The sequence below is a fragment of the Puntigrus tetrazona genome, chromosome 11 (assembly GCF_018831695.1).
Source record: "Puntigrus tetrazona isolate hp1 chromosome 11, ASM1883169v1, whole genome shotgun sequence".
Lineage (NCBI taxonomy): Eukaryota > Metazoa > Chordata > Actinopteri > Cypriniformes > Cyprinidae > Puntigrus > Puntigrus tetrazona.
The window spans coordinates 3,472,602-3,496,094 of NC_056709.1; the positions used below are offsets into that span (position 1 = coordinate 3,472,602).

The window sequence follows — 23,493 nt, forward strand, 5'->3', positions numbered from 1 at the left end:
AGGAAGCAATAGCCGAGGGGGTCAGAGGTATGTTTCTGTGACCTACTTGTGACATTAGTCTCAGTTTCTGGGAGGCAGGAAGACGGGCTATTAAATGCACCCAGTAGTCATTTTGCCTCAGGGCTTCCCTTTAAAACCCCTTCCAGATCCTGATTCGCTGACATGAGAGCATCAATTGATAATGTCTCTCTGAGTGAATTAGATGCTGTTCTGGTAGACGTCGATGAAAGAAAAGGCCGGTTGTGTTTCAAGTGAAAAGGGGAAGAGGCTTGGAGGGAGGTGGCGAGAGAAAGAGAGAGTGAGAGAGGGCAAGAGAAAACAGGAAGTGTCTTTTTCTCTTTCAGTGTCAAAGGGCTGCATAGCAAAATCAACATTAGCTCTCATTGGAAGCTTACAAAGAGAGGCATTTATTAATTATTTGTGCGTGACGGGTCACTTTGTGCGTTTTGGGGGCACTAATAAATCTCTGTGTGTCACATAAAGAGATGTCATTGGTCTGCAGAGTATACGGGCATCATGCACTTCCAATAGGAAAAACTGGCCATTTTATACTAAACGGCTGAGGATCAGACTACAGCAGACGTTAAAGCACCATAAACTCTCACTCAAACATGTTTGATATCCTCTCGTAGTCTGAAGCGAAAAAATTGGAGTCTGAAATCTGTCGAATCCAATCTGCGGACTCGCTCTGACTAGCGATCAACTCCTTCAGACTGTAGATTGGGCCATAAATCTGGGTGAAAGAGTGTTCTAGTAAGTCTAAATTTATCAGACGTTCTCAACGAAGCTTGAGGGATGTCATCAAAGGCATAGTTCACCATGAAATTAAAATTCCATTGTTTTTTTTCATGGAATACGAAAAGAGATGCTTTGTAGAAACGCTTTTCTGTTTCTGCGCAGGAGAATTTCTCACTGAAAATAAATCGGTCTAATTCACAACACATGCATAAACGTGAATGTTTTTCTTCACCTCATTCTAATGTTATGGTAATAAGTTACAGACGTCTCATTAGCCACTTCTATTTACATAGTTTTCTTTTTTTTTTAATCAATCCATACATTTTGTTACTACAGTTTGTAATAGCCTGAAGTAGGTGCTACAAACTTCTCAACCGTAAGTCCATTCTATAGTTTTTATAGTTTCCATTTTGATGCACACTTTGTGTAAGTAATGTAATAAAGACATATTACTGTTCAATTTTCAGCTGCTACATGGAAGGCAAATAAACAAGCGGAGTATTCTGGAAAGCTGCAGTGAACGTTTTTAAAGAAAGTTTAAACTTAAGAGTGAATAATGCCATATTTTTATTTGTGGGTGAACTGCCCCTTTAAGAGATTAATTGTTTTAAAATGTGTTAATGCAAAGCTGAGGGATTTGTGTATGTACTTTTACTTTGTTACAAAACTTTAATTGGGATCAAGGGAGCATGGCATAAGTAATTCCCAGCGCATCCTCTCTGGCCGTGTTTAATCTCATCATAGTTGTAAAATAATTAACCTGGAGGACTTCGTGGTTTTTGCATTTAGTATTTCTGTACGTTTTTTGCTGACTGAAGCCCTTTTTGCTCTTATTCAAATTTCATCAAAGGTTGAGGAAACTTCAATAGGGCTTTTCTGAGGTACATGGGCTATTTTTCCTTCTTCACGCTCCGCTAGACTCTCTTGGCTCCCTGCCGGACCGTCCGAGGGCCGCGGAGCGCAGCCCCCTCGCTCAGATGCTGGAGCGCTTTCAGGTCGAGCTCGAACCCTGGCCTTTGAAATCAAACTGACCCCTGCCGCCCCCTCCAGCCACCAGCCCCCTCCCATAGTCCTGCTTTTCTCTCATGAATTGGGGGTTGTGGGACATTTAAGTGAATAGCTATCTGGTTTTGGACCTTTTGCGCCGGTCCTTCTGTAACTCCTTTGATACCGCATTACAGAACCACGGCTGGGACAGTCACCCAGGGTTTGGAGCACCCAGTGTTAACGGGACCTTCTGGACATTGCACAGCTTGTAAACGATAATAAAGAAGTTGTTTAACGGATCTAAGGGACCAGCTGGTGATTAGGTATCTTAAGCCGTAAGGAGCTTAAATAGGTCCTGGGGTCTCTGATGAAATTGCTTTTGCCTTCTTATTAGCTTAAATCTTCAGCACTGTTTGAGCAGCAGACTTGGATGGCAGTTAAAATTGTGAGGATTGAGTGGTCATTTTAACCCGGTGTACTGCAGAGCATCCCATAGACTTACACTACTGATAACTTTTGGATTAAATGTTTTTCTACGCTCCCCAAGGTTGGATTAAAAACACATGAATATTGTGAAAAACCATTGCAAAGTAAAATAACTATTTTCTGGGATGGAAAGCAAAATTTTCAGTATTATTACTTCAGTTTTTAGTGTCACTTGACCCCTTAGAAATCATTCTAATATGCTGGTTTGCAACCGTTATTTGAATGGAAAAGGATTTTTGCCACTAGATGCCACTTTTGGAGAGGAAAAAATAGTGGTTTCCCTGGTAACGCTGTACATAAAGCATCATTGAGCTCACAAACGCTGCTTTCAGGCGTTACAGGAGCGATATGATAAATGATATCAGTTACCTCAGAGTTATTAATGGCATTGTGAAAAAACGACTTGAGCAATGAACAACATATGAGTACTGTGTTAGTGCATCAAAAAATATAGTATCATTTGTATGTTTTGCAGTGTCATTTCATATCAGTCATATATTTTACATAATTTTTAGCTTTTTAGATTTCATTTTTAGATAAGTCATTGACCAGCAGAATGCTGCTTTGATAAAAAATGTGACTTCTGAGTGAGTGGCGTTTCATTCATCTTTGACAATTTTACCTATTATTTTTATTTGGATGAAATCTGAATTAGCTGTTAGCTCTGTGTTGTCCTGTTCTGTATGGCCTGTTATTTACATGGACTCATGTTTCCCTTGAGCCGTGGTGACAGACCTGATTGAAAACAACGAGCACACACACACACACACCTGCTTACAAGAAGCTTTCGATGGCGTATACCTTGCTCACCGCAGGAAGCAGCTCATGTAGTCTGACTCGCTCACCCAGGCTGGGTCACGCTGGGTCGCGGACTTCTGCCTGACCCGGTAAACACCGCCGGGCTCTGGGTTAATGCTCGTTTAATTCATGCTCGGAGCCAATAAGAACAGATGAATGTCACACACATTCAGAGGTTGATTACCATATGACTGGTAATGCTCATCATTTCATTTAAAGATAATGAGCCGATGAATACGATTACTTAGAAGTGACCTTTTAAAAGAGTCCGCTTTCATGAATCGGATCTGTCCGCTGCTTCGCTGAATATTCGTATTCTTTCGCACAATAAGCTCTCATTCACACACATACTCATTGTCGCTCCCAGCTGTGATCGCTCCGCCTTCTGACCTTGAAATAGGTGTTGAGAGAACTGAAGAGACTGAAACAAGCCACTTGTCTGACTTTGGACCGGAATATCAGCCTATTGCACACAACTGCATACTATGTATTAAAATTACACATGAAACATTTTAATTATTAGTGGTGTAATACAATTGATGTTTTCATTTACACACACACACACACACACACACACTATGTCAACAAAAACGTTTAATTTGGATGTGATTAATCATTCGACAGCACTAATTTTTATGCAACAATTTTAATATTACATTGTCACATTCATTTCTATTTATTTAATTCAGCAAATACTACTTATAATTTTGCCCAAGAATGCAGTTAATGCAGTTTTGTGTGACATGACTTGTTTTTGGCAGCGCGATCAAATTATGCAAAATGAAAGAACACTGCAGGTGTTACTTCAGTTTCATTTATCACGCTAGAAACGGAAGGTAAAGTCAAACCCGTTGCATTTTTTGGCATGCAGTTTTCAAATTTTGGCAAATTTAGCAGATCATCTGAACACTTTCCACATACATAATACTTGCGTTATATAGGACAGGAGAAGTATATGTAGTGTTCTGTTCAAAACATAGTTTTGGGATTTTTATTTATTTTCTGACGTCTCTTCAGATGAGTAATTGTTCACCTGTTCTCCTCACTTCCATAGCTGTGATTGATTACGCACACAGTTTACGTAATATTCCCGATGCCCCTGCTTTCTCATTCAGCAGAGCGTTATACTGATCTTTATTGCCGTTCCCCTCAGCCTCCTTGACTGGCCAGCATATAACTATTTTGTGCTCAAAGCTCTTCTTAGATCTCTGTAATGGGGGTAATCCCGTCCTGCAGGCTCTCTGAACGGCCCTCTGGGAGTTGTAGTCCAGATGAGAACGCGAGTTTTGGAATTAGAGCTCAAGGTCTGTGTGAACAAATAATTGGGCCTGTTGTAGATGCTGTAGAGAGCCTGCGTCACTCATCAGACTATTAATCACGGGGGTGAAATGGGCTCTGTGCTAATTAAGTCCTCCAGCTTCGTTACAAAATCTAACGAGCCACGGCATTTGAAAGGGAGAGTTCATGCAAAAAATAAAAATGGCAATGCATTCACACTCGTGTCGTTCCAGACCTGCTTGCATTCAGCTACTACAAAAACGCATAATATCCAAAAGACGTTATCGTAGTTTTTTCATAAGCTGAGTACATAAGATCCATAAAGCTTTTCTTGAGTGACATAACCACTTTGTATAATGAAAACACGGATACTCAAGCCTCTGTTCACTCACTTTCAAATTGTGCGATTTCAATTGAAGTGCAACTCCACAGTTGATTCCAATAGAGTCGGATGTTAGCATGTTGCTAAACAAATGACTTTATATGTGACACCGATTATGGAAGCCAGTATAAACACTAAAAATCATCATTTGTCACAATTCTGAATTTTTTCCTGCAATTTGCTAGTTTACCGTCTTCCAGTTCTCAATTGCGAGAAGTTAAGCTAGTTAAATGTGAACTCACGATTCCGACTTTTCGCGAAAGTGCGAGTTTATATCTACAGCAAGTGCGTTTGCATGCATGCGTTTTGAAACGAGATGGATTTGCATGTGTGAGCATTTTCGTTTGTGCCAGCTTGAGCACATGGGAGTGGCAGACGTCCACAGGCGCTAGTCGTATGTTGAGTTATGGAGAATAAGCAATCTAACAAAGTGACCTGAGAGCGAGCGAGAGAGCGTGTAGGTACTATACCTCAAGCTTTTCAATTACGTTCTCGAGCTGCCCAGTGAGACCATGTTAATGTGCTGAGAAACTGGAATGCACTGCAGCACAATAGACCCCTATAGATATGATTGCCTGCCCTTGTTCTTTGGGCTTAGAATATACTGGCAAAAATACGACTGGCAAGGCTTTTCTGGGAAGAATGGAACCTTGGCAATCCACTCTTGCTCGTTTCCTCACCTGTTTTTCCCAGCTGCCCCTCATTTAATAAATGAGGTGGGCCAACATCCCTGCTGTGGCCCATTCTTTCACTTTCTCTCAGGTAAACCGAAAATCCCAAAGTCTGCCAAAATCACAAAGGGACTCTTGAAGCAAGCCAGAATCTCCCGCTTCAACATATGATGGTCCGTTCCTCAGGAGCTTCATATGGCGTCTGTGCTAGCAGATGTTTGCACGCTAGGCTATTATTCACCTGCAGAGCTGTGGAGTCTCCGTGCATAAGTGGATGCTACGATAACAGGGTTGAGACGCATTGTGAAAAGTAGATGCTTGGTCAAGTTCATGTTAGCCGCATGGCATGGCAAAAAAATCTGTCTGGCACTTGTGGTTTAGTGCCGTGAATGATGCCTGTCTATGACCTGGAGCTCCATGCTCTCTGTAATATATTGTTCTGTAAAAATCAATGTGCTGGATAATGGCCTGCACGCATTGGGATACACTGATGCTCAAAGGACTCAATAACCATTTACTGAATCATTTTTAAAACGTCGCCTGGCTTTTAGGGCTCTGATGACCATAATCTGGCTTTTTTATAATTCATGGTGAAAATTTCCATTAAGGCGAAATCTTAACTATCTTTTAAAACGGATTTATGGCGTTACTATATGTTTAATGTCCTTTTTAGATTTTGGGCCTGAACAAACTTTCCATTTGATATCTTAGTTTTTAGACCACGTATGGTCTAAAAAAATGTAATTGCACATAATCTAAGATAAATTGCCAAAATTAAATAAAAAAAAACTGCCCCCCCCCATATATAAATGTTACTTAATATTTAATATTTTGGCTATATTATTTCTTTTTCGTTCACCAGGAAGAATATTACCAAAATAAAAAAATTATTCAATTCTTGAAATATTTCATAATATTAATATTTTGTAATGTATTCTGTATCTCCCAATAAATACAGCCTTGGTGAGCAGAAGAGAAAATCTATTTAAAAGGTTATTTTTAACGGTCAGTGTACTGTGTCCTCTAATAAATGGACTCAAGTTGATTTATTTGTCCGGTGTGCTAAAGTGAAACTGAGCACTATTAACCGTTATTCTTAACGTCTTTTTTTTAAAATAACCTGAATTGATACTAGTACACCAGTATCAGTCATTCTGTCCTCCAGATCCTATAGAAATTCAGTGAAACCATTCAGAGTCATTGTTGTTGCCTCTTTAGTACATTATTTGCAGGTTCAAAACTCTGAATATCTGGTTACTCTTGCTCTGAATGGACTCCTTCTCATCAGGACAGTATCACGTTCGGTCCTCGCTTAACCGCCCTTTAATGAACTGAAAAACAGTTCCCCTGTTTCTCTGACTTCAAAGACAATTATCAGTGCGGTGTCACCTCAGTGCCGCTGTATCGGGTTCACACATGACTCTCAGCTTTCTGGGGCCACATGTTTTACAATCACATGCTTGCATTGTTCCCTGCGCAGGCACCAGAGTGGCAGTCATAACAGAGCCACCTTGGTGATTCTAAACACAGAAGACAGGAAGTGCAGTGACGGCATAGACATCCGCTTTCTATTCATTACCTGTCTGAAATAAACGAGAGCTTTTTATGGCCCACTCGGAAAAAAATTTACAAGCCGTTGTTCAATATATGTCAGTAAAACAATGGAGCCCTGCCGCCCCCCACAACTCTCAAATGACTTTCAAAAACTTCAAAATAGAAGATGGTTATAAATAAATTGTATGCATGTCTTTCAGTTTATTTCGGTGTTTGTAGCTTGTTCTCGATTACCACAGAAATGAATTTCACATTTAATTAGTGAAAAGGTGTTGTGGTTGATTTCCAAGACATTACTTTGCAGTTCCTAAGGTTGCTTGGCGTTCATGTTTAAATAACTTTTTTTTTTTTTTTAATGTTTTTTCTTTCAAGAAAGGTTTAAAAAGTCACATTGTGTAACCATCAATTTTTTTTTAACTGAGAATATTGAGTCAGAATATTCAAACTAATGAATAAATATTTTTTCATGCATTTATTTTAATACTTGATGTAATTGCAAGTCAGTTGCACCACTTGACTTTGTTTGTAGCCAAGTGATTTTGTAACACACACACACACAACACACACACACACACACACACACACACACACACACACACATATATATATATATATATATATATATATATATATATATATATATATATATATATATATATATATATATATATATATATATATATATAATATTTTTTTTTTTTTTTTTTTTTTTTTTTTTTTCTTTTTCTTTACTGTAATATGACCATGACATGATTATGTAACACCAGTTTTCTCCAGTGTGGTTTGAGACTAACAGGAGCTGGGTGAGTTTTCCGTTTGGTTACATCCAGTGGTCTGATAACCTCTTTTCTAAAAGGGCAAGAAGGAGGTGCTGGTGTGTGTTTGAGGTGAAGCTCCAGACATCCTCCTCTTCCTTGAGAGGTCCAAGAACACCACAAACACACTTAGTCATTCTTTTTATCTCTATTTCACACACACACACACACACAAACACACACACGTGTGACATGCTTGACTGTTTACATTCTTATAAATTCTTCATCGCAATACCAAAAACTACCGTATTTTGCTTCAAGTGAGATGAAACGCTGCAGATATGTGTATGTGTGTGTGTGTTTTGCTCAGATATAATCAAGGCACATGGGCTTTTGGCAGCAGCTGTTTACACTCATCACAAGCTGTGTGTGTGTGTGTGTCCGTATGTGTTTTTTGGTGTGTTTATGCGCATGTGCATGACAGGACAGGCTAATCCTAATCTCTAGAACACTTTTACGTCACACGCCTGTATCTGCAGGATGACTGCGTGACTTGGGAGAGCGAGCGAGAGAGAGAGAGAGAAGATGTGATAATAATTTTGGAAGATTGAGTTTAGGATAGAGGCAGAGATGGTGTAGAGGACAGTTTAAAGGACATAAGAGATCGAGGAGATGAAGAAATCTGTGGTAGGAGGATGAAAAGAGCGGAGAAGTTCGGTGGAAGCAGTTTTGCGTGGGTGGAGGTGGGAAAACCTGACTGTGGGAAGGAGATCTGACATCTGGAGAGACTCTCCACCTTCAAAAAGGGGCCCTGAGGGCGACTAGAGGTCACACACACTCATACCCCAAAGCACACACATGCAGCGTGCGAAACTGGGGCTCTTAACTAGTTCTGAGGCCTTATTTGTGGTTGAGGATGCTCAAACCCATGTCTCTTTCAGGTCCCGGGGGTCAACTGAGGTCATACTCACCTGATGGTCTCCAGATGAGATGGAAACATCACGTTAGTTGGGGGTGTAGGTTAACATAGGGTTGCACAATAACGTTTGAACTGATCATCAAAGATTATGGGAACGATCATTAATTGTGGTTTATTTTAAACCTCATGCAGTTTCCTATTTATTTCAATTGAAAAGACATTTGGTTTTATTATCCAAATGTAATCAAACCATTAAAAATGAAATGTAATATTAAAATATAAACTAAATAAATAAAAATTCTTTTTTTCCCCTCATGCATCATGGTTCTGTCGTGAATCGGTCAAAGATGCACAAGAGAAGAATTTGTTGAAGAAGTTTTATTTTGTTTGGGTTTTTTTTGCACACAAAACTATTCTCCTAATTTCAAATAACTCACTATTTGCGTTGTTCAAAAGAAAACAGAAGCTGGGTTCAGAACATGTATGAAGATATTTCGGAGATGGGATGTTCCTGTCACTTCTACACTGTTTTACACGAATAAAGGCAAAAATAAAAGTGCCGTATCGATCATTTGGGAGTTGTAGGTTTGAATCCAGACCGCTCTGTGCCTGTCCGAGCAGTGATAAAGTCTTCAGGATGAAACGCTGATCTGTGAAGTCATTTGTGACGGAGCCAAGAATTAGTGTCCTTTTAACTGTTGTGTTCGGCCGTCTGGCTCGGAGTCCCTTGGATTGATCAGCTTGTAAATTCTGCTGACATGTCCCTGATGGCTCATGAGTTTGCCAGTGTGTGTGTTAGCCGTCTGCCTACACCTGTCTGCCACACACAGACACACTCACACGCTGTAAGCGGCATGGCAGCCAAGTCTGTGTGTGTGTGTGTGTGTGTGTGTGTGTGTGTGTTACACTGTGGTCAGTACATTAAGTGGTGTGTGTGTTTGTTTGAGGTCGAACTACGGACTAAAACTATTGAAAAAGGATTCGCGTAATTAAACTAAAATCTAAATGTTACGTTAATGAAGATTAGAAACTGAATTTAGGTGCATTTGAGGTAATAAAATTAGTGCAATTAAAACTAATGGAAATGCAACAAAGAAAAAACAAAACTGCTGAAATTAAATACATTTACTTATGTAACACATTTCAAAAGGAATATTCGTTTTTTCCAGCTCTATATGTAATGCATAAATTAGCTTGATCTTCAGTGGTGTTGTTTTTGTTGTTAAAGATAACGTTTGTTTAAGGTAGCGTCATGCAATTTGAATCAAAATGGCGTGTTTTGTCGGAGAGAGGGTGAAAATGGTCATGGAAAACCTAAATTATGACTAAAACCATCAGCAAAAAAAGTGTGTAGCTCTTTACTGGTGGTAGTTGTTTTGTTCATGGTGGATGCTATTTGAATAAAATAATTATTTAAATTAGGACGTCGAAAGAAAACTGCATGGGAAATGAGCTTTCTATACATGTCTACGCTTCTCAGGGTTTCATGCAAATCATTCCCATCCCCAGGCAAACGGGCTGATGGTTTAGAGAGATACTCGCTGGGAAAAGTGCGGACAGACAGTTCTGCTCCGGATGGGAGTTCGGCGCAGATCTCCGAAGCCCTTCCTGAGCCGATCTTTTCCTGTTCTTGCTGCAATCATAACATTTTAACGCATTCAAAATGCGAGAGAACGGGTAACGTGTGGAATATACGAATGTGATCCCGATCTGGGGTGTTTTGAATATGGAAACTTCTGTTTATTCGGAAATGTTTTGCCTGCAGTCGGATCTGCGGAAGGAAATCCCGGATGGGTCGCTTGGTTTTTCACACCTACAAGCTGAAGATCGTGCATGCAGCTTTCCCTCTATCCTTTTCCCATCACGCAGGCGCTGAAAAGCAGATAAAAGCTTAAAGCCTGTTATTGGTTTGATTGGTCCTCTGGTGTTTTTTTCCACTGGACTTCTCAATGGAGAGGACGCAGTTAATCTTATCAGCCAGACGGCTTCTGTGTGCGCCGCTGGGAGTTCAGTCGATGCCACGATCGAAAGACTAAAGCGTTTGTTTTTAGGAGACTTGGAGCTGCTGAGTGATGGTTTTGACACTAAAAGGTCGGCCAGACTGCAGGGTTTGTACTGAAGTCATCACCTTTTGTTAGCTCGTGTTCGGTGTGTGTGACGTACACCTCTGCAGATGGCCAATAGGGTTGGGATCTTTCTATAAGGTCTTGCAGAACTTCCTTGAACTTTAACTAACGGTGTTCGTTTCATAAATTATATTCATTTATCGAATAAACGAATAATGTGAGGCGCTTCGAAGGTGTCTGAATACATTTAGACTTGACTGATGACTGTATTTGAATTTTTAGGTCAAAGCATCCATAGCTTTAAGCTAGATGCGCTTCACTGCAAGGCCAAGATAAACGTATATCTGTGCATATTTGGATACCTACCCAACATTCCTGGGCTTAGTTTTCAGGAAATTGAAGAGCACGAGGGTACGATCAACCAGCCGCGTGCGTGATGAAAACAGGATCTGAAAGACAGAAAAATGCAATGATGGCCGTCCAATCACATGAGAGCACACACACAGGCACATGCACTTCTGTCTAAAACTGCATCACTCTGGCGACGTCTCTTAATAACAGTGTTTAAACCTTGACTTACTGTCGGTTTTATGGAAATATTCGCTCTGATATCTTCTACTGTAATGCAAAGTTGCCCACACAAAAGGGCAGTTGAGTAATCACCAATTAAAGTTTATGGATGGAGAGTCTCATCTGGGCCCCGGTCCAAAGGGCCCAAGCCAAGAGCCAATCGACTGGCGGTAAACTCTGTTACGACAAAGTCTTTCAAGCTTATGCGGCACTAAAAGACTTTACGTTTATGAGTTATGAAACGATGTAAAACGGAAGAAAAGCACAATTGTTTTGACATCATCACCTCCCCCTCCAAACCCAAAGCAAACTCTCCCTCCCATCTTTCAGTCTTTCTGACCAGCGCCTGGAAAAACAGATCAGTGGGTCATAAGGGAGGGGCGGCAGCGCAGGAAACAGACATCCATTTCCTCTTGTGACGGACCCTTTCACAACCAGATCATATACGTGATTGCCCGCAGCCGTTTATGATAACGATGCGAAGTTCTTTCCCGAACAAGCTTTATTCTGAAGGAGTCGAGCGAGCGCTCGTCTGCTGCATGGCTTTGTGTCTGTCTCTAGCAGAAACGTTTTTGTATTCGTCTCACTCGCCGCTTGAACACACACAGGAGCACTTCTTTAAAAGCAGTCTCTCAAGACCACAAAAAGACACGGATGTGAGTGCCAAGGCTAGTACTCCATGGGCATCAGCACAGCTCAGAGAAAAGCTTCTATTGTAGTAACAAAGCATTCAGCAGGTTTTTTTTTTTTTTTTTTGGAGCCAAAAAGGGGAATTTTTTTTTAACTATACAATTTTTATAAAAAAGGAAATAAAATTAATATATACACATGATATATTAAGAGTTCTGATCTAAGTGCCATGTGTAGTTTGAGTAATTTCACTTTAATGACAATACATTATTTTTTGAATTGGAGAAAAATGCTCATTTTAGAGGAAAATGCCAAAATGCGCTTGGAGGATTTTCTTTTGAAGAACTCTTCAAATGTAAAAAAAAAAACATTTTTAGAAATGTTTCATATTTCTATATTCATTCATTTTATTTTTAGATGAAGTTAGACGGGCACTTTATTTTTACATTTAATTTTTATATATATGTATATGTATGTATATGTATGTATATGTATGTATATGTATGTATATGTATGTATATGTATATGTATGTATATGTATGTATATGTATATATATGTATATATATATATATATATATGTATATATATATGTATATATATATGTATATGTATATGTGTATATGTGTATATATGTATATGTATATATATATATATATATATATATATATATATATATATATATATATATATATATATATATATATATATATATGTATATATATATATATATATATATATATATATATATGTGTATATATATATATATATATATGTGTATATATGTATATATATATATATATATATATATATGTATATATATATATATATATATATATATATATATATATATATATATATATATATATATATATATATATATATATATATATATATATATATATATATATATATATATATATATATATATATATATATATACATATATATATAATGATTTTAACATTATTATTATTATTATTATTATTAAAGGTTTTCAACAAGTAACCAAGCCTCTTTTTTTTTATTTTTTTATGCTGTATGAAAGTTACGTGGTTTTTTGGCTTTGCATAGTTGGGCAGGAGATGGATGATTAAAAATAACTTTGCATAGACAAGACTTGAAGGCAATGTTACAACAATAGACTCCTATAAAGTTTCACGTCTTACAGCTATGCTTTTGAAATGTTGAGGGGTTTTTATGCATAGGCCGTATTGTTTCGCTCCATCAGTGCATGGATGATACATCTCTGATGCTGCCACCTTGTAACTAGAGTAAATTAGCGTTAAAGTGCCACATTTTATGAAAAAGCTTTAATACACAGTTATTTTTGAAGGTTTTAAAACGGAAAAATGAGTGGTTTGCAGTTATGTTGGCTCGACGCTGATCTCAGGCTGCTCTAACTGAAGGATGTGGGGAGAACTTCTCTCCGCAGACCAGGAAGTGCAGTCAGAGCAGACTGATGACACGCTTCCTTTTTTCATTTTTTTTTTCGTACACGTAAACAAACAAACACATACACGGAGACGGAGGCAGCAAGCGGACAGATGCGTCATGCGTGAGGAGCGTTTCATGTGTGGGTGTCATGACTGTCAGACGCAAATGATGGATCACTGCAGATATTAAAAAGGACCAACATCTGATTTTTTGCTTATGAATTTAATTTAGAGCCGCAGAGATGCTTGAATTACGCATTACCAATGGAGGTTGCTATTTGAGGATGCACTTAAATACTTTGTTGGAATTTTGTGTCTGACTCATCAAAAGATGTTTTTTTGCGTAATTAAAAATTGATAATGCCACCGATAGCATTAGCAGCCCCCATTTAGAGAAACCAACCCTATTAAAACCCCAGGCCCTGCGGGAATTAAATGTCTTTGTTCTGTGAGACATCAACATAATTAGTCAGCGAAGCGTTAATAATCTCCTCAAGACGTTTTGTATTTTATCTCGCAGGAAATTACAAATTGCACGGCTCTTTAGGATAAACAGATCGAGCCAGTAAGGATGTGCCGTTGACGCGCGCTGATCCGAAAACGGTTTCGGAGGACTCTCTTGCAGGATTTCAGTGGGGTAAGCTGGTTTAGGATGGGGCTAGGGTGCAGTGGATGCGTAATCCTCCAGCGTGGGGTTATTTTTAGTGTGTGATCCTCTCAGGAGAGCACCTCATGTGTTGTGTTTGTCCTCCTGATCAATGCGCTATAGATTACTGTTCCCCTGACTGTGGAAGGGGATAAAAGAGGCCCAGCTGAGGCCAGAGAGAGAGAGGAGGATGGGTAGATTCGGATAGATGTGTGTGTGTGTGTGTGTGCAGAAGGGACCGAGTCTGTGTTCTGTGCATGTGTGTGCTCTTGTTAATTGATTATTCATGGTTCTCTCTCATTTCCTGCCACATTCGGCTGGTTTGCGCATCCCTCACAGCTGCGGATGCTAATAATCAACGTAACGCGCAAAATGAGGGTTCAAATGCGACTAACATATGCCGGGACATGTCCGCTGCTTGCACTGCGTGTTTGCGGCGCGTTTCATGCTTTGCCGATGTCATAGCACAAAAAACCTCCTTAAGAGTTTGCGGTGTGTTTGTAGTTGCTGAAATGTCTCTAGAAATGTGTTAAATAAAATAAACCCGTGCATTTGCTTCAAAGACGTTTTTTTTGTTTTTAGCCGCTTTGCTAAATGGCAACAGTTATTTTACGTGTGTGTGGCCTCCTTTGTATAACGTGTGTGTATCAAAGACAGAGCACAATAGGGTTGTTGTCATTGAGTCATGGGGTCTAATTCAACTTAATAGTCAATATCACCTGAATACTAGATTATCTGGATTAAATATTAGTTTATTACTTATATTACTTTCCATCCCAGGCACCAGTGCTTGCTATCATAGTTTTCTGGGTGATTGCTATGATCTAGTTGCACCTTTTAATGAAAATAACAAACCATTAAATGCTTGGACACAAAGAGCAAGGACAATCTCTTTGAGGTCACAAACTTTATTGAAGATCACGTTAGCTGACCAGTTTACTTGATCAGTCGAGAGCAATGTATTAGTAAAGGCATATCTGTCGTAGAAATGTCTATCAGCCCATCAGAAATGCCTCAGGCAAAAGCTAATTAACTCGATTCGATTAATTGTTAATAAATTGATGGGTTTTTAGCCCGGAGATTTAATTAACCTTGATGTTAACTTGACAATTATTCACTTGTCCGTTAATGAAAGCGCTTTAACCCGTTCTTTCACCCTGATAGGAAACTGATGCTTCTTGGGGGATGCTGTGCTCCTCCGCCATGTTGTTTCAAATAAAGCTGTTGTCATGACCGCTTGCGACGCTCGCCCCACCCTCGGAGTCTTTTGATTGGTCCAGTATTTTGAATCTGACGTCGTTGAGGAAAGACGCGTGTAAAAGTGTACTTGATGCAGTATCTTAAAAACGTAGCGCTCGGGTGTGCAATCCGTCCAGCGCATTTATATACAAGACATAAAAATGGAAAAGTAGAATGGCTTTGGACTGGAAAAATGCATTACGTCGTAATAAAGTCCTTTATCTATCCATGTCACTTTAGAATTACTCTAGTTTACACTTATAACAAAAGAAGTAAAAAAAAAAGTAATGTAAAAATCCCCCAGTGTTATTTCCAGCACATCTCTAAGTCTGTGATGGAAACTACTCCTTTGCCTGACTACATTTAATTTTTTTTTTTTTTCACAAGTTCACAAATTTCACAATTTAAATGTCTTGCACGTTCCATCTCAAGCATACCCTTCAGTTATGATGTCCACGAAAACACTTGATGCACTTAATTTTGATAAGTTATATTAAAAGTAAAATCGCTCTGCGTGGAGAAAATCTGTGGGACAGTTTTTAAGTAGATACCACATTAAAGTAAATTAAATTATGACAGTTTTAAGCATTTAGAGTTCCCTGCTAGATTGCTTTGTTTATGTTTGTTTATTTTGAAAAATGTAATAAAAGCTCTTTATTACATTGGGAGAAATTATAGTTCGGTAGCTACTTTATGCATTTTTGTATTTGCTTGTTCATATTTCGTTCGTTTATTTTCCCTCTTGACGATTCGGATAAAATTTAAAATTCTGTTTTTAGACTTTTTAAACACTCAGTTGTTCGTTCTTTGGAGTTTAGCAGCTTCTGTGACGGATCAGATTGTCACATGTCTTGAATGCAGCTTCGGATATGATTCTTTGCCTTTCGCTAACGCGGTGTTTAATTATTATTTATTTATTTTTTCGTTCTTTTCGTCAGGATCCGGCCGCAGATGGCGAAGGAGAAGATCGAGGGATGTCACATCTGCACCTCTGTTACTCCCGGGGAGCCCCAGGTGCTCTTGGGTAAAGACAAGGCCTTTACGTATGACTTTGTGTTTGACTTGGACGCTCAGCAGCATCAGATCTACAGCTCCTGTGTGCACAAGCTGGTTGAGGGCTGCTTCGAAGGATACAACGCAACCGTCTTCGCTTACGGACAGGTAAGATCTTCCACCCTCGTCTGCTCTTGGACGACTGATAAAATGACATTTAGAGATACAGATACAGTATTTTAAATAACGCTGGTAACCAGGTGTTAGTAGCCATTGATTTTAAAGACTTTGTTTGAGTTACTGAATCAAGTCCGCTAGTGACCAAATGTCTTTAGTAGCGAGGGTTTATTTGTAGCAATAACCAAAAATATATTGTATGGGTCAAAATGATTAATTCCACTTTTAGGCCAAAACTCGTTAGGATATTAAGTATTAAGATCATGTAGCATGACTATATTTAGTACTTACTGTACCTACTGTAAATTTACCAAAACTTTATTTTTTAATAGTAATAGGTAAACAATAGGCCACAATTTAAAGGTGATTTTTCTCAATATTTAGATTTTTTTTTTTGCACCCTCAGATTCCAGACTTTTCAAATAGTTGAAATCTCAGACAAATATTGTCTTATCCTAACAAACCGTACAATGCAAACCTTATTTATTCAGCTTTCAGATTATGTGTAAATCTAAAAAAAAGGCACTTATTATTGCAAACGATCAACCACACACTCCTTTTAGTAGCGTAGCATCTGTTCTCAGTTTCGGGTTTATTTTTGCAAACAAAAAGTGATTTAAAGGTGATTTTTTTTTTCATAATCACTGGAGCGGTCATTCACGTTATCATCATTGAAAGTTGTCAGCGAGGCACTTCTTTATATTGTGTTCAGCGTGTTAGTTATAATGAAAGTATCATAGATATATGAGTTTTGTGCATGTTTTTGATGTTTGTTGCAGACCGGTTCAGGAAAGACCTACACTATGGGTACTGGCTTTGATGTAAGCGTGTCGGAGGAAGAGCAGGGCATCATCCCACGGGCCGTGAGACATCTCTTCCAGGGCATCCAGAAACGCAGACTAGAGGCACAGACCTCCGACATGCCCCTGCCGGAATTCAAAGTCAGCGCCCAGTTCCTTGAGGTCAGGTTACGTCAAATACAGAACTGTGTTTTGTGGTAGTTTTGCTGCCATTTATTGGGCATTATGATAACGGTTTAGTTTTTTTTTTTTTTTTTTTTTTTTTTTAAAAGCTTTTTTCAAATTGAGTTTTGCTTCTCTCTAAAAGCTGTTTTTCCAATGCAATTTTTCTGGATTCTGCTTTAATAATTAAATTATATTTAAGTAATGAAAAAGCATGTTTAATTTAAATCATGAAGTGTATACAATTTCTTTCACAACAACTTTTATTAAAATTATAAGATTTTTAGTTTAATTTCTCAATTATATAAATATATAATTATATAAATATTATTTAAATTATAAATATTAGTAAATAAATATTATATATATATATATATATATATATATATATATATATATATATATATATATATATATATATATATATATATATTACACACACACACACACACACACACACACACACATTTGATGAAAAAATGGCTAAGCTCTGGCTATACAAGTGCTGTACTAATATAACAGTTATTAAGTTATATAACAGTTTTAAAATTTAAGAGCAATTGTATGATTATTTCTTAAAAATAATTATATTGTACTGTACAAAAGAAATATATTTCTGTTACAATTTCATAAAGGTACACCAAACTTTTATTTTTAAGGGTTGCCATAGTTTAAGTTGCACTGAAAAAAAAAATAGTGTAGGATTTACTTAAACAATTGTCAAGCAATTTTTAAATCAAGCTATACGCTACTTAAGTGAATTGAATTTAATTCAATGCGTTATAGAAGCTTAATTCCACCGCCGTAAATTGTGCCTTTCTAACTTTTTGATTTCTATTTTTTTTTTCCCCCAGAAGAGTGATTAAATATAGGCTTAAATATATGCAGAAAAAACAGAAAATTGCATTTTTATAAAATTCTGGATCTGGATCATATTTAGTAATATTATCAAAGCAAAGATGCAGTAGACTGCTTTCATCGATACTCCAAAAGCTTGCGCAGACCTTTACCGCTTCTTGGATATGCATTTAATTCTTTAGCATTCAGCAGTTTCCATTTATACGCGGTTAGTGTTGATGATCACGTTATGCATATGCTTATGAGTTAGTTTCTGCGTCTTCCTGGTCTGTGTTTTTAATCGGCACGTTCTATTCTCATTCACGAAAGGCGTAACGGTGCCTTCCAGCATAAACCTGGAGAACTGTTTGGCAGGGAAGCAGTTGATGTCCAATTTCTGAATAATAAACTCACGACGAACTTTAATTATGAATAAACCGTAAAGCGAGTGTTTTGGGTGTGATGACAGACGGCTGGAGTCGTCTAGGAACGGTTCGGTCGGTCAGAGATTGACGACAGTAGAGGAGTCCACATGAAGAGGCGCTCAGCCGATCAGCCCCTTCCTCGTGTAAAGTCCCGGCGTAGGTAATGAGTTTAAACCTGTAACGGGGTGTTTTAACGATCCGAGCGTAGGCTGCTGTTTGTTCAGCAGATTCGTGGCTCGCCGTTGAGAGTAACTCTACAGATTTGTCTGAAGTTCTGCGGCTCTGAACGCTCGCTGTCCCCTGGGACGGCTTTAATAGGGCATTAAAGTGCCCTTATTTCATTAGTCTTGTCCTTTCTAGAACTCCTTTGTGCACTCTCTGCATTGTTAGTTTTTTTTTTTTCCCATGTTAGCAGGTTGATTTATTGTTTTGAACCCTGAATTGATTTTATCAAGTCCCTCTGTGTCGCTTGGATGCTGGAAAAAACCTATTTTTTCTTTTTCCGTCCTGTCTTCAGTTGTAGTTTTGCTCGTGAGTTATGTTACAGTTATTTATCATTGGATTGTCCGTCAGCTTGTGTGGTCTCTGGGATTCCCGAGGATTCTGGGATTCGTGGTCTCTTTGACCTTTGCCCTCTAAAGGTCACCGAGCGCGTATTTGTCTTGCAGCTCTATAACGAGGAGATCCTGGACCTGTTCGACAGCACTCGTGACCCCGAGTCTCGTGGACGGAAGTCCAACATTAAGATCCACGAGGACGGCGGCGGAGGCATCTACACCACCGGAGTGACCTCACGGCTGGTCAGCTCAGAGGACGAGGTCAGATATCTCCTGGAGTCATTAGAAGTCTGAATCACATTGACACCTCGTTTCTTAAATGTTTTGATATTATTGTGGCTGGCTCATCAGTGCATGGCATTCTGAAAAGTAGTGTTTTGTATTAAATGATCAGTTTACAAGGTAATTGCTAGAAGATACTCATAAGACTACAGTTGAGCTAACTAAATTTAAGCCAATAATAGTAGAGAAAAAGCAGCATTTATAACAGCATGAGTATAATATATTGTGCTGTAGTAATAATAATAATAATAATAATAATAATAATACTAATAATAATAATTGTTAATCATATGCAACATTTCAAATAATAGAAATATTATCCATAATCATACTAATATTGTTATTATTAAGGATTATTCTTTATATTTTTAATGTGTTATAATAATAACAGCAACAACAACAACAATAATAATAATATATTTTTTTGTGTGTACATTCAATTTGATTATAACTGTATATTCAATTATAAGAATTCTATACAATTGTGGAAAAAAAAGATATATATATATATATTAGTTTGTAGGTTTTAAATACAACTACAAATATGTATCATTATGATGACATGTATTTCTGTATTTATATATGTATATGTTGTTAATAATAATACAAATAATTATTAATAATAATAGTAATGATAATAATAACAACAACAATAATATAGTTGTTACTATTATTATTACTACTGTTGTTGTTATTGTAGTTATTATTTTTATTATTGCTGTTGTTGTTACTACTATTATTATTGTTAACATTGTATTCTAAAAGCTGTTAATAATAATAATAATAATAGTGATAATAATAAAAATATTAATGATAGTTAATGAAAAAAATTGTAGTAGTAGTACAATTATTATTACTACTGTCATTGTTATTATTACTCTTATTATTATTGTTATTATTGCTGTTAGCCATGGTTTGCTTGTTGCTGGAGAAGCTACATTGTTTTGACAACAGCTGCTGTCACAGAGAATATAATTTTACTGTTAATTTGTTTTAAATGGCTCTCATTGCTTGATGACTAGAGGACACCAGCAAGCTTTACAGCACCGTGCGTTTTCTCTTCTCAGCTGCTGCAGTGTCTGAAGCTGGGCGCTCTTTCCCGCACCACGGCCAGCACACAGATGAACGCCCAGAGCTCCCGCTCTCACGCCATTTTCACCATCCACCTCTGCCAGATGAGAGTCTGCCCGCAGACACAGGTTCAGATGCTCGCAGTGCCGCCAATAACACCTGACAACACGTGCGAATATTCATTAACACCGCACGCAGACCTGTAATCCTAAACTACTGGATTAGAGCGCCATTAACAAGTTTAAGCAGGTCTCAAGTTTTAAAGCAGAGCTCATAGACCGCTGCGGTACAAAACAAAGTAATTATATAAAACCACTGGCATTAGAAATATTAACACTGAACATGTCAGTGCACAGTGAAAATGCAGGAACGGTGAAGGCTGCGCGCTTAATTTGATGTTTGTACTTTAAGATGGTTGTGTAAGATGCACTGTTTTTACTGTTGCAGGTGAACGGAGAGATGAACGGTGTGTCGGAAGGCTCCATCTCTCAGCCCGAGTACGAGACGCTCACTGCTAAGTTTCACTTTGTGGACCTGGCGGGGTCAGAGCGGCTCAAGCGCACAGGAGCCACCGGAGAGAGAGCGAGAGAGGGCATCTCCATCAACTGTGGTCTGGTACGGGTGCTAGTTTTAAGAACTGGGTTACAGGAACTAGGCATCAGGACAGTCCTCCGACAGCTGGTTTCCCCAGGGCCAAACTATTATTGCGTTTTTTTTCTAAATAAAGTGACCCTACGTGACCCTACCCTACGATTTTATGATACATATATATAAAAATTCCCATACTTTCGTTTAACTGAACTGAGATTAAGATACTCGTCCCTTTAACCATGACTAGATAAACACTCAAGAAAGTTCTCAGCGCTAAGCCAACACCTCAACACCACAAAACTGGCTTCGTCAGGGATTTTCAGAGTCCTATAGACTTCATTATAATTGTGACAGTTTTAGCTGAGTCAAGTTTATCCACGTTAACTAAGGTGTGAAGTTTACGTTGCATTAGTTCTGCATCCTTCTACATTCATTACTGCACTCTCACTGTTTCGCTGGGTAAAGCTGTCTGACTAGATGAAGGGAAGGGAAGGTAATTACATTGTGAGAGGGTTCTGAAGTAGAGCTAAAGACTGGAAGAGAGCCAAGAAGAGCCATTGTTTGGAGAGCTCGGAGCCCAATAGAGCTCTATTGTTTTTAAAGCCTAGTTACTCATTTGTAGGAGAGCCCATTTAAAAGCTTTTAATCTTAGATAGCAGCATGCGATGGAGCGTGACCGGGTCTCACTGTGTGTGTGTGTGTGTGTGTGTGTGGCAGCTGGCCCTGGGTAATGTGATCAGTGCACTGGGAGATCAGAGTAAGAAGTCAGGCCATGTGCCTTACAGAGACTCCAAACTCACACGGCTGCTGCAGGACTCGCTGGGAGGAAACAGGTAACGTCTGACACACGCATTCTCATGAACACGGCGTCAAATCAAAAAAGGTTTTTGGAGCAGAGATGCTATGTAGAGAGCGCGCTTGCATTCTTGTGTCGTACTAGGTAACTCTCTTTTGAGTTTTATCATCTTAAATGTTATTGTTGTTATAATTACTGTAGATTTCCGCATCCCTAATTGGCCACGTTTCTTTATAGCAGTTCTGTTATGAAGCTATGAAGTTTTTCAGGTTGTACTGAAGATGGCTTTGTGGACCTCCCACTGACTTCTATTGTTTTGAAGAAAATGATCATTATAATTACAGCACCGCACCTCTTACAAAACACATTATGCACCTGTTATTGTTGTGTGAAATAAAACATTATTCAGTTTCTACATGTAACTTTTAGTCCGCAAAAAAAGCTGACATGTGACACTTTTATTGTTATGCTTATGATTATTTATATATATATATATATATGGAATATTTAAATAAGAAAGGGGGCATGATTTTTCTATATTTTTTATAGACTTTTATATCTTTATATTTAATAAAGAATTATTAATCTCAGTTAACATTAAACTGAAACCAGTTAAGAATTTACCAGTCAGGGGACAGGAATGAGATTTTATTTACGTTTAAATTTATTTGTTTATTTATTTGAGTGCTGTCTAACGATTCGATACAAAATAAAAGTGTTTTACCTATTATATGCGTTTTATCTGTGAAAATGTATTATGTATATATCAAGTCACACACACACAGCATATATTTAGAAAATATTCATGCAAATATAGTAATATTTATATATGTTATGTTCTGTATAAATTTAACATATAGACGAAACGTATAAATGTATATATGCATTTGTGTGTATTTTATATATACATAAATATACACAGTACACACACACACACACACACATATATATATATTTATTTAAAAGCTAATGCGATTACTTGCGTTAATCATTTTACTGCACTGATTTATTTATTTTATTTGTTATAATACAGTATATTGTGTATTTGTATTTTTAAATAATTAATCTCAGAAAATGAACATTTGAAAGCAGCCCTAATTAATCAGTGGACATTATTCACTGGTATTGTTTTTAAATGATTTATTTTAAGTATTTATTTATTTTAAAATGACAAAATATAAATTTTTAAATAATCTCAAACATATTACATCAAAATGACAGCCCTATTTACTTCGTTATGTACATACAAGTACAGGGGCACGATTACCGTTTTGTTAATATATTTTAGATCCCTTTTTTATTTTGAAATACGCGTTTTCAAAGCAAATTCACATTAAATTGACAGCCCTGAATGTTTACTCCGTATACTAGAAAGTATAGATATCTAAAAGTTGTTGAGACAGTTTGTCTTGCACTTTGTTTAGAGGTCTCAGATTGTCCATGCGAGTTCACACACTTGTAAACGTCGCTCTGCACAGTGCAGCCATTGTGCCTTGAAGGTTAATGCATGCTAACAGTGCACCGCATCAATCTGCGTGGAGGCGCAGCGCAGGGTCACTCAGCCCACAGCGGACGGCACAGGCTGCCCATATATTCTTATGATGTGGGTTCAGCGGGGGAGCTGATTGAATTAAACATGAGGGACTGCA

The 23,493-nt window shown here is 37.9% G+C and overlaps 1 protein-coding gene across 8 annotated transcripts in view; it reads left to right on the top strand.

Moving 5' to 3' along the window:
• Positions 1–23,493, top strand: part of kif21b (kinesin family member 21B) — a 64,627-nt gene that overhangs the window by 5,055 nt on the left and 36,079 nt on the right. For all 8 annotated transcript variants that reach the window (XM_043252395.1, XM_043252402.1, XM_043252399.1 and 5 more), the window contains exons 2-7: positions 16,092–16,314; positions 17,103–17,285; positions 19,216–19,365; positions 20,454–20,585; positions 20,905–21,072; positions 21,766–21,881. In XM_043252395.1, coding sequence (XP_043108330.1) covers positions 16,092–16,314; positions 17,103–17,285; positions 19,216–19,365; positions 20,454–20,585; positions 20,905–21,072; positions 21,766–21,881 — 972 coding nt within the window. The remainder of the gene's footprint in view (positions 1–16,091; positions 16,315–17,102; positions 17,286–19,215; positions 19,366–20,453; positions 20,586–20,904; positions 21,073–21,765; positions 21,882–23,493) is intronic.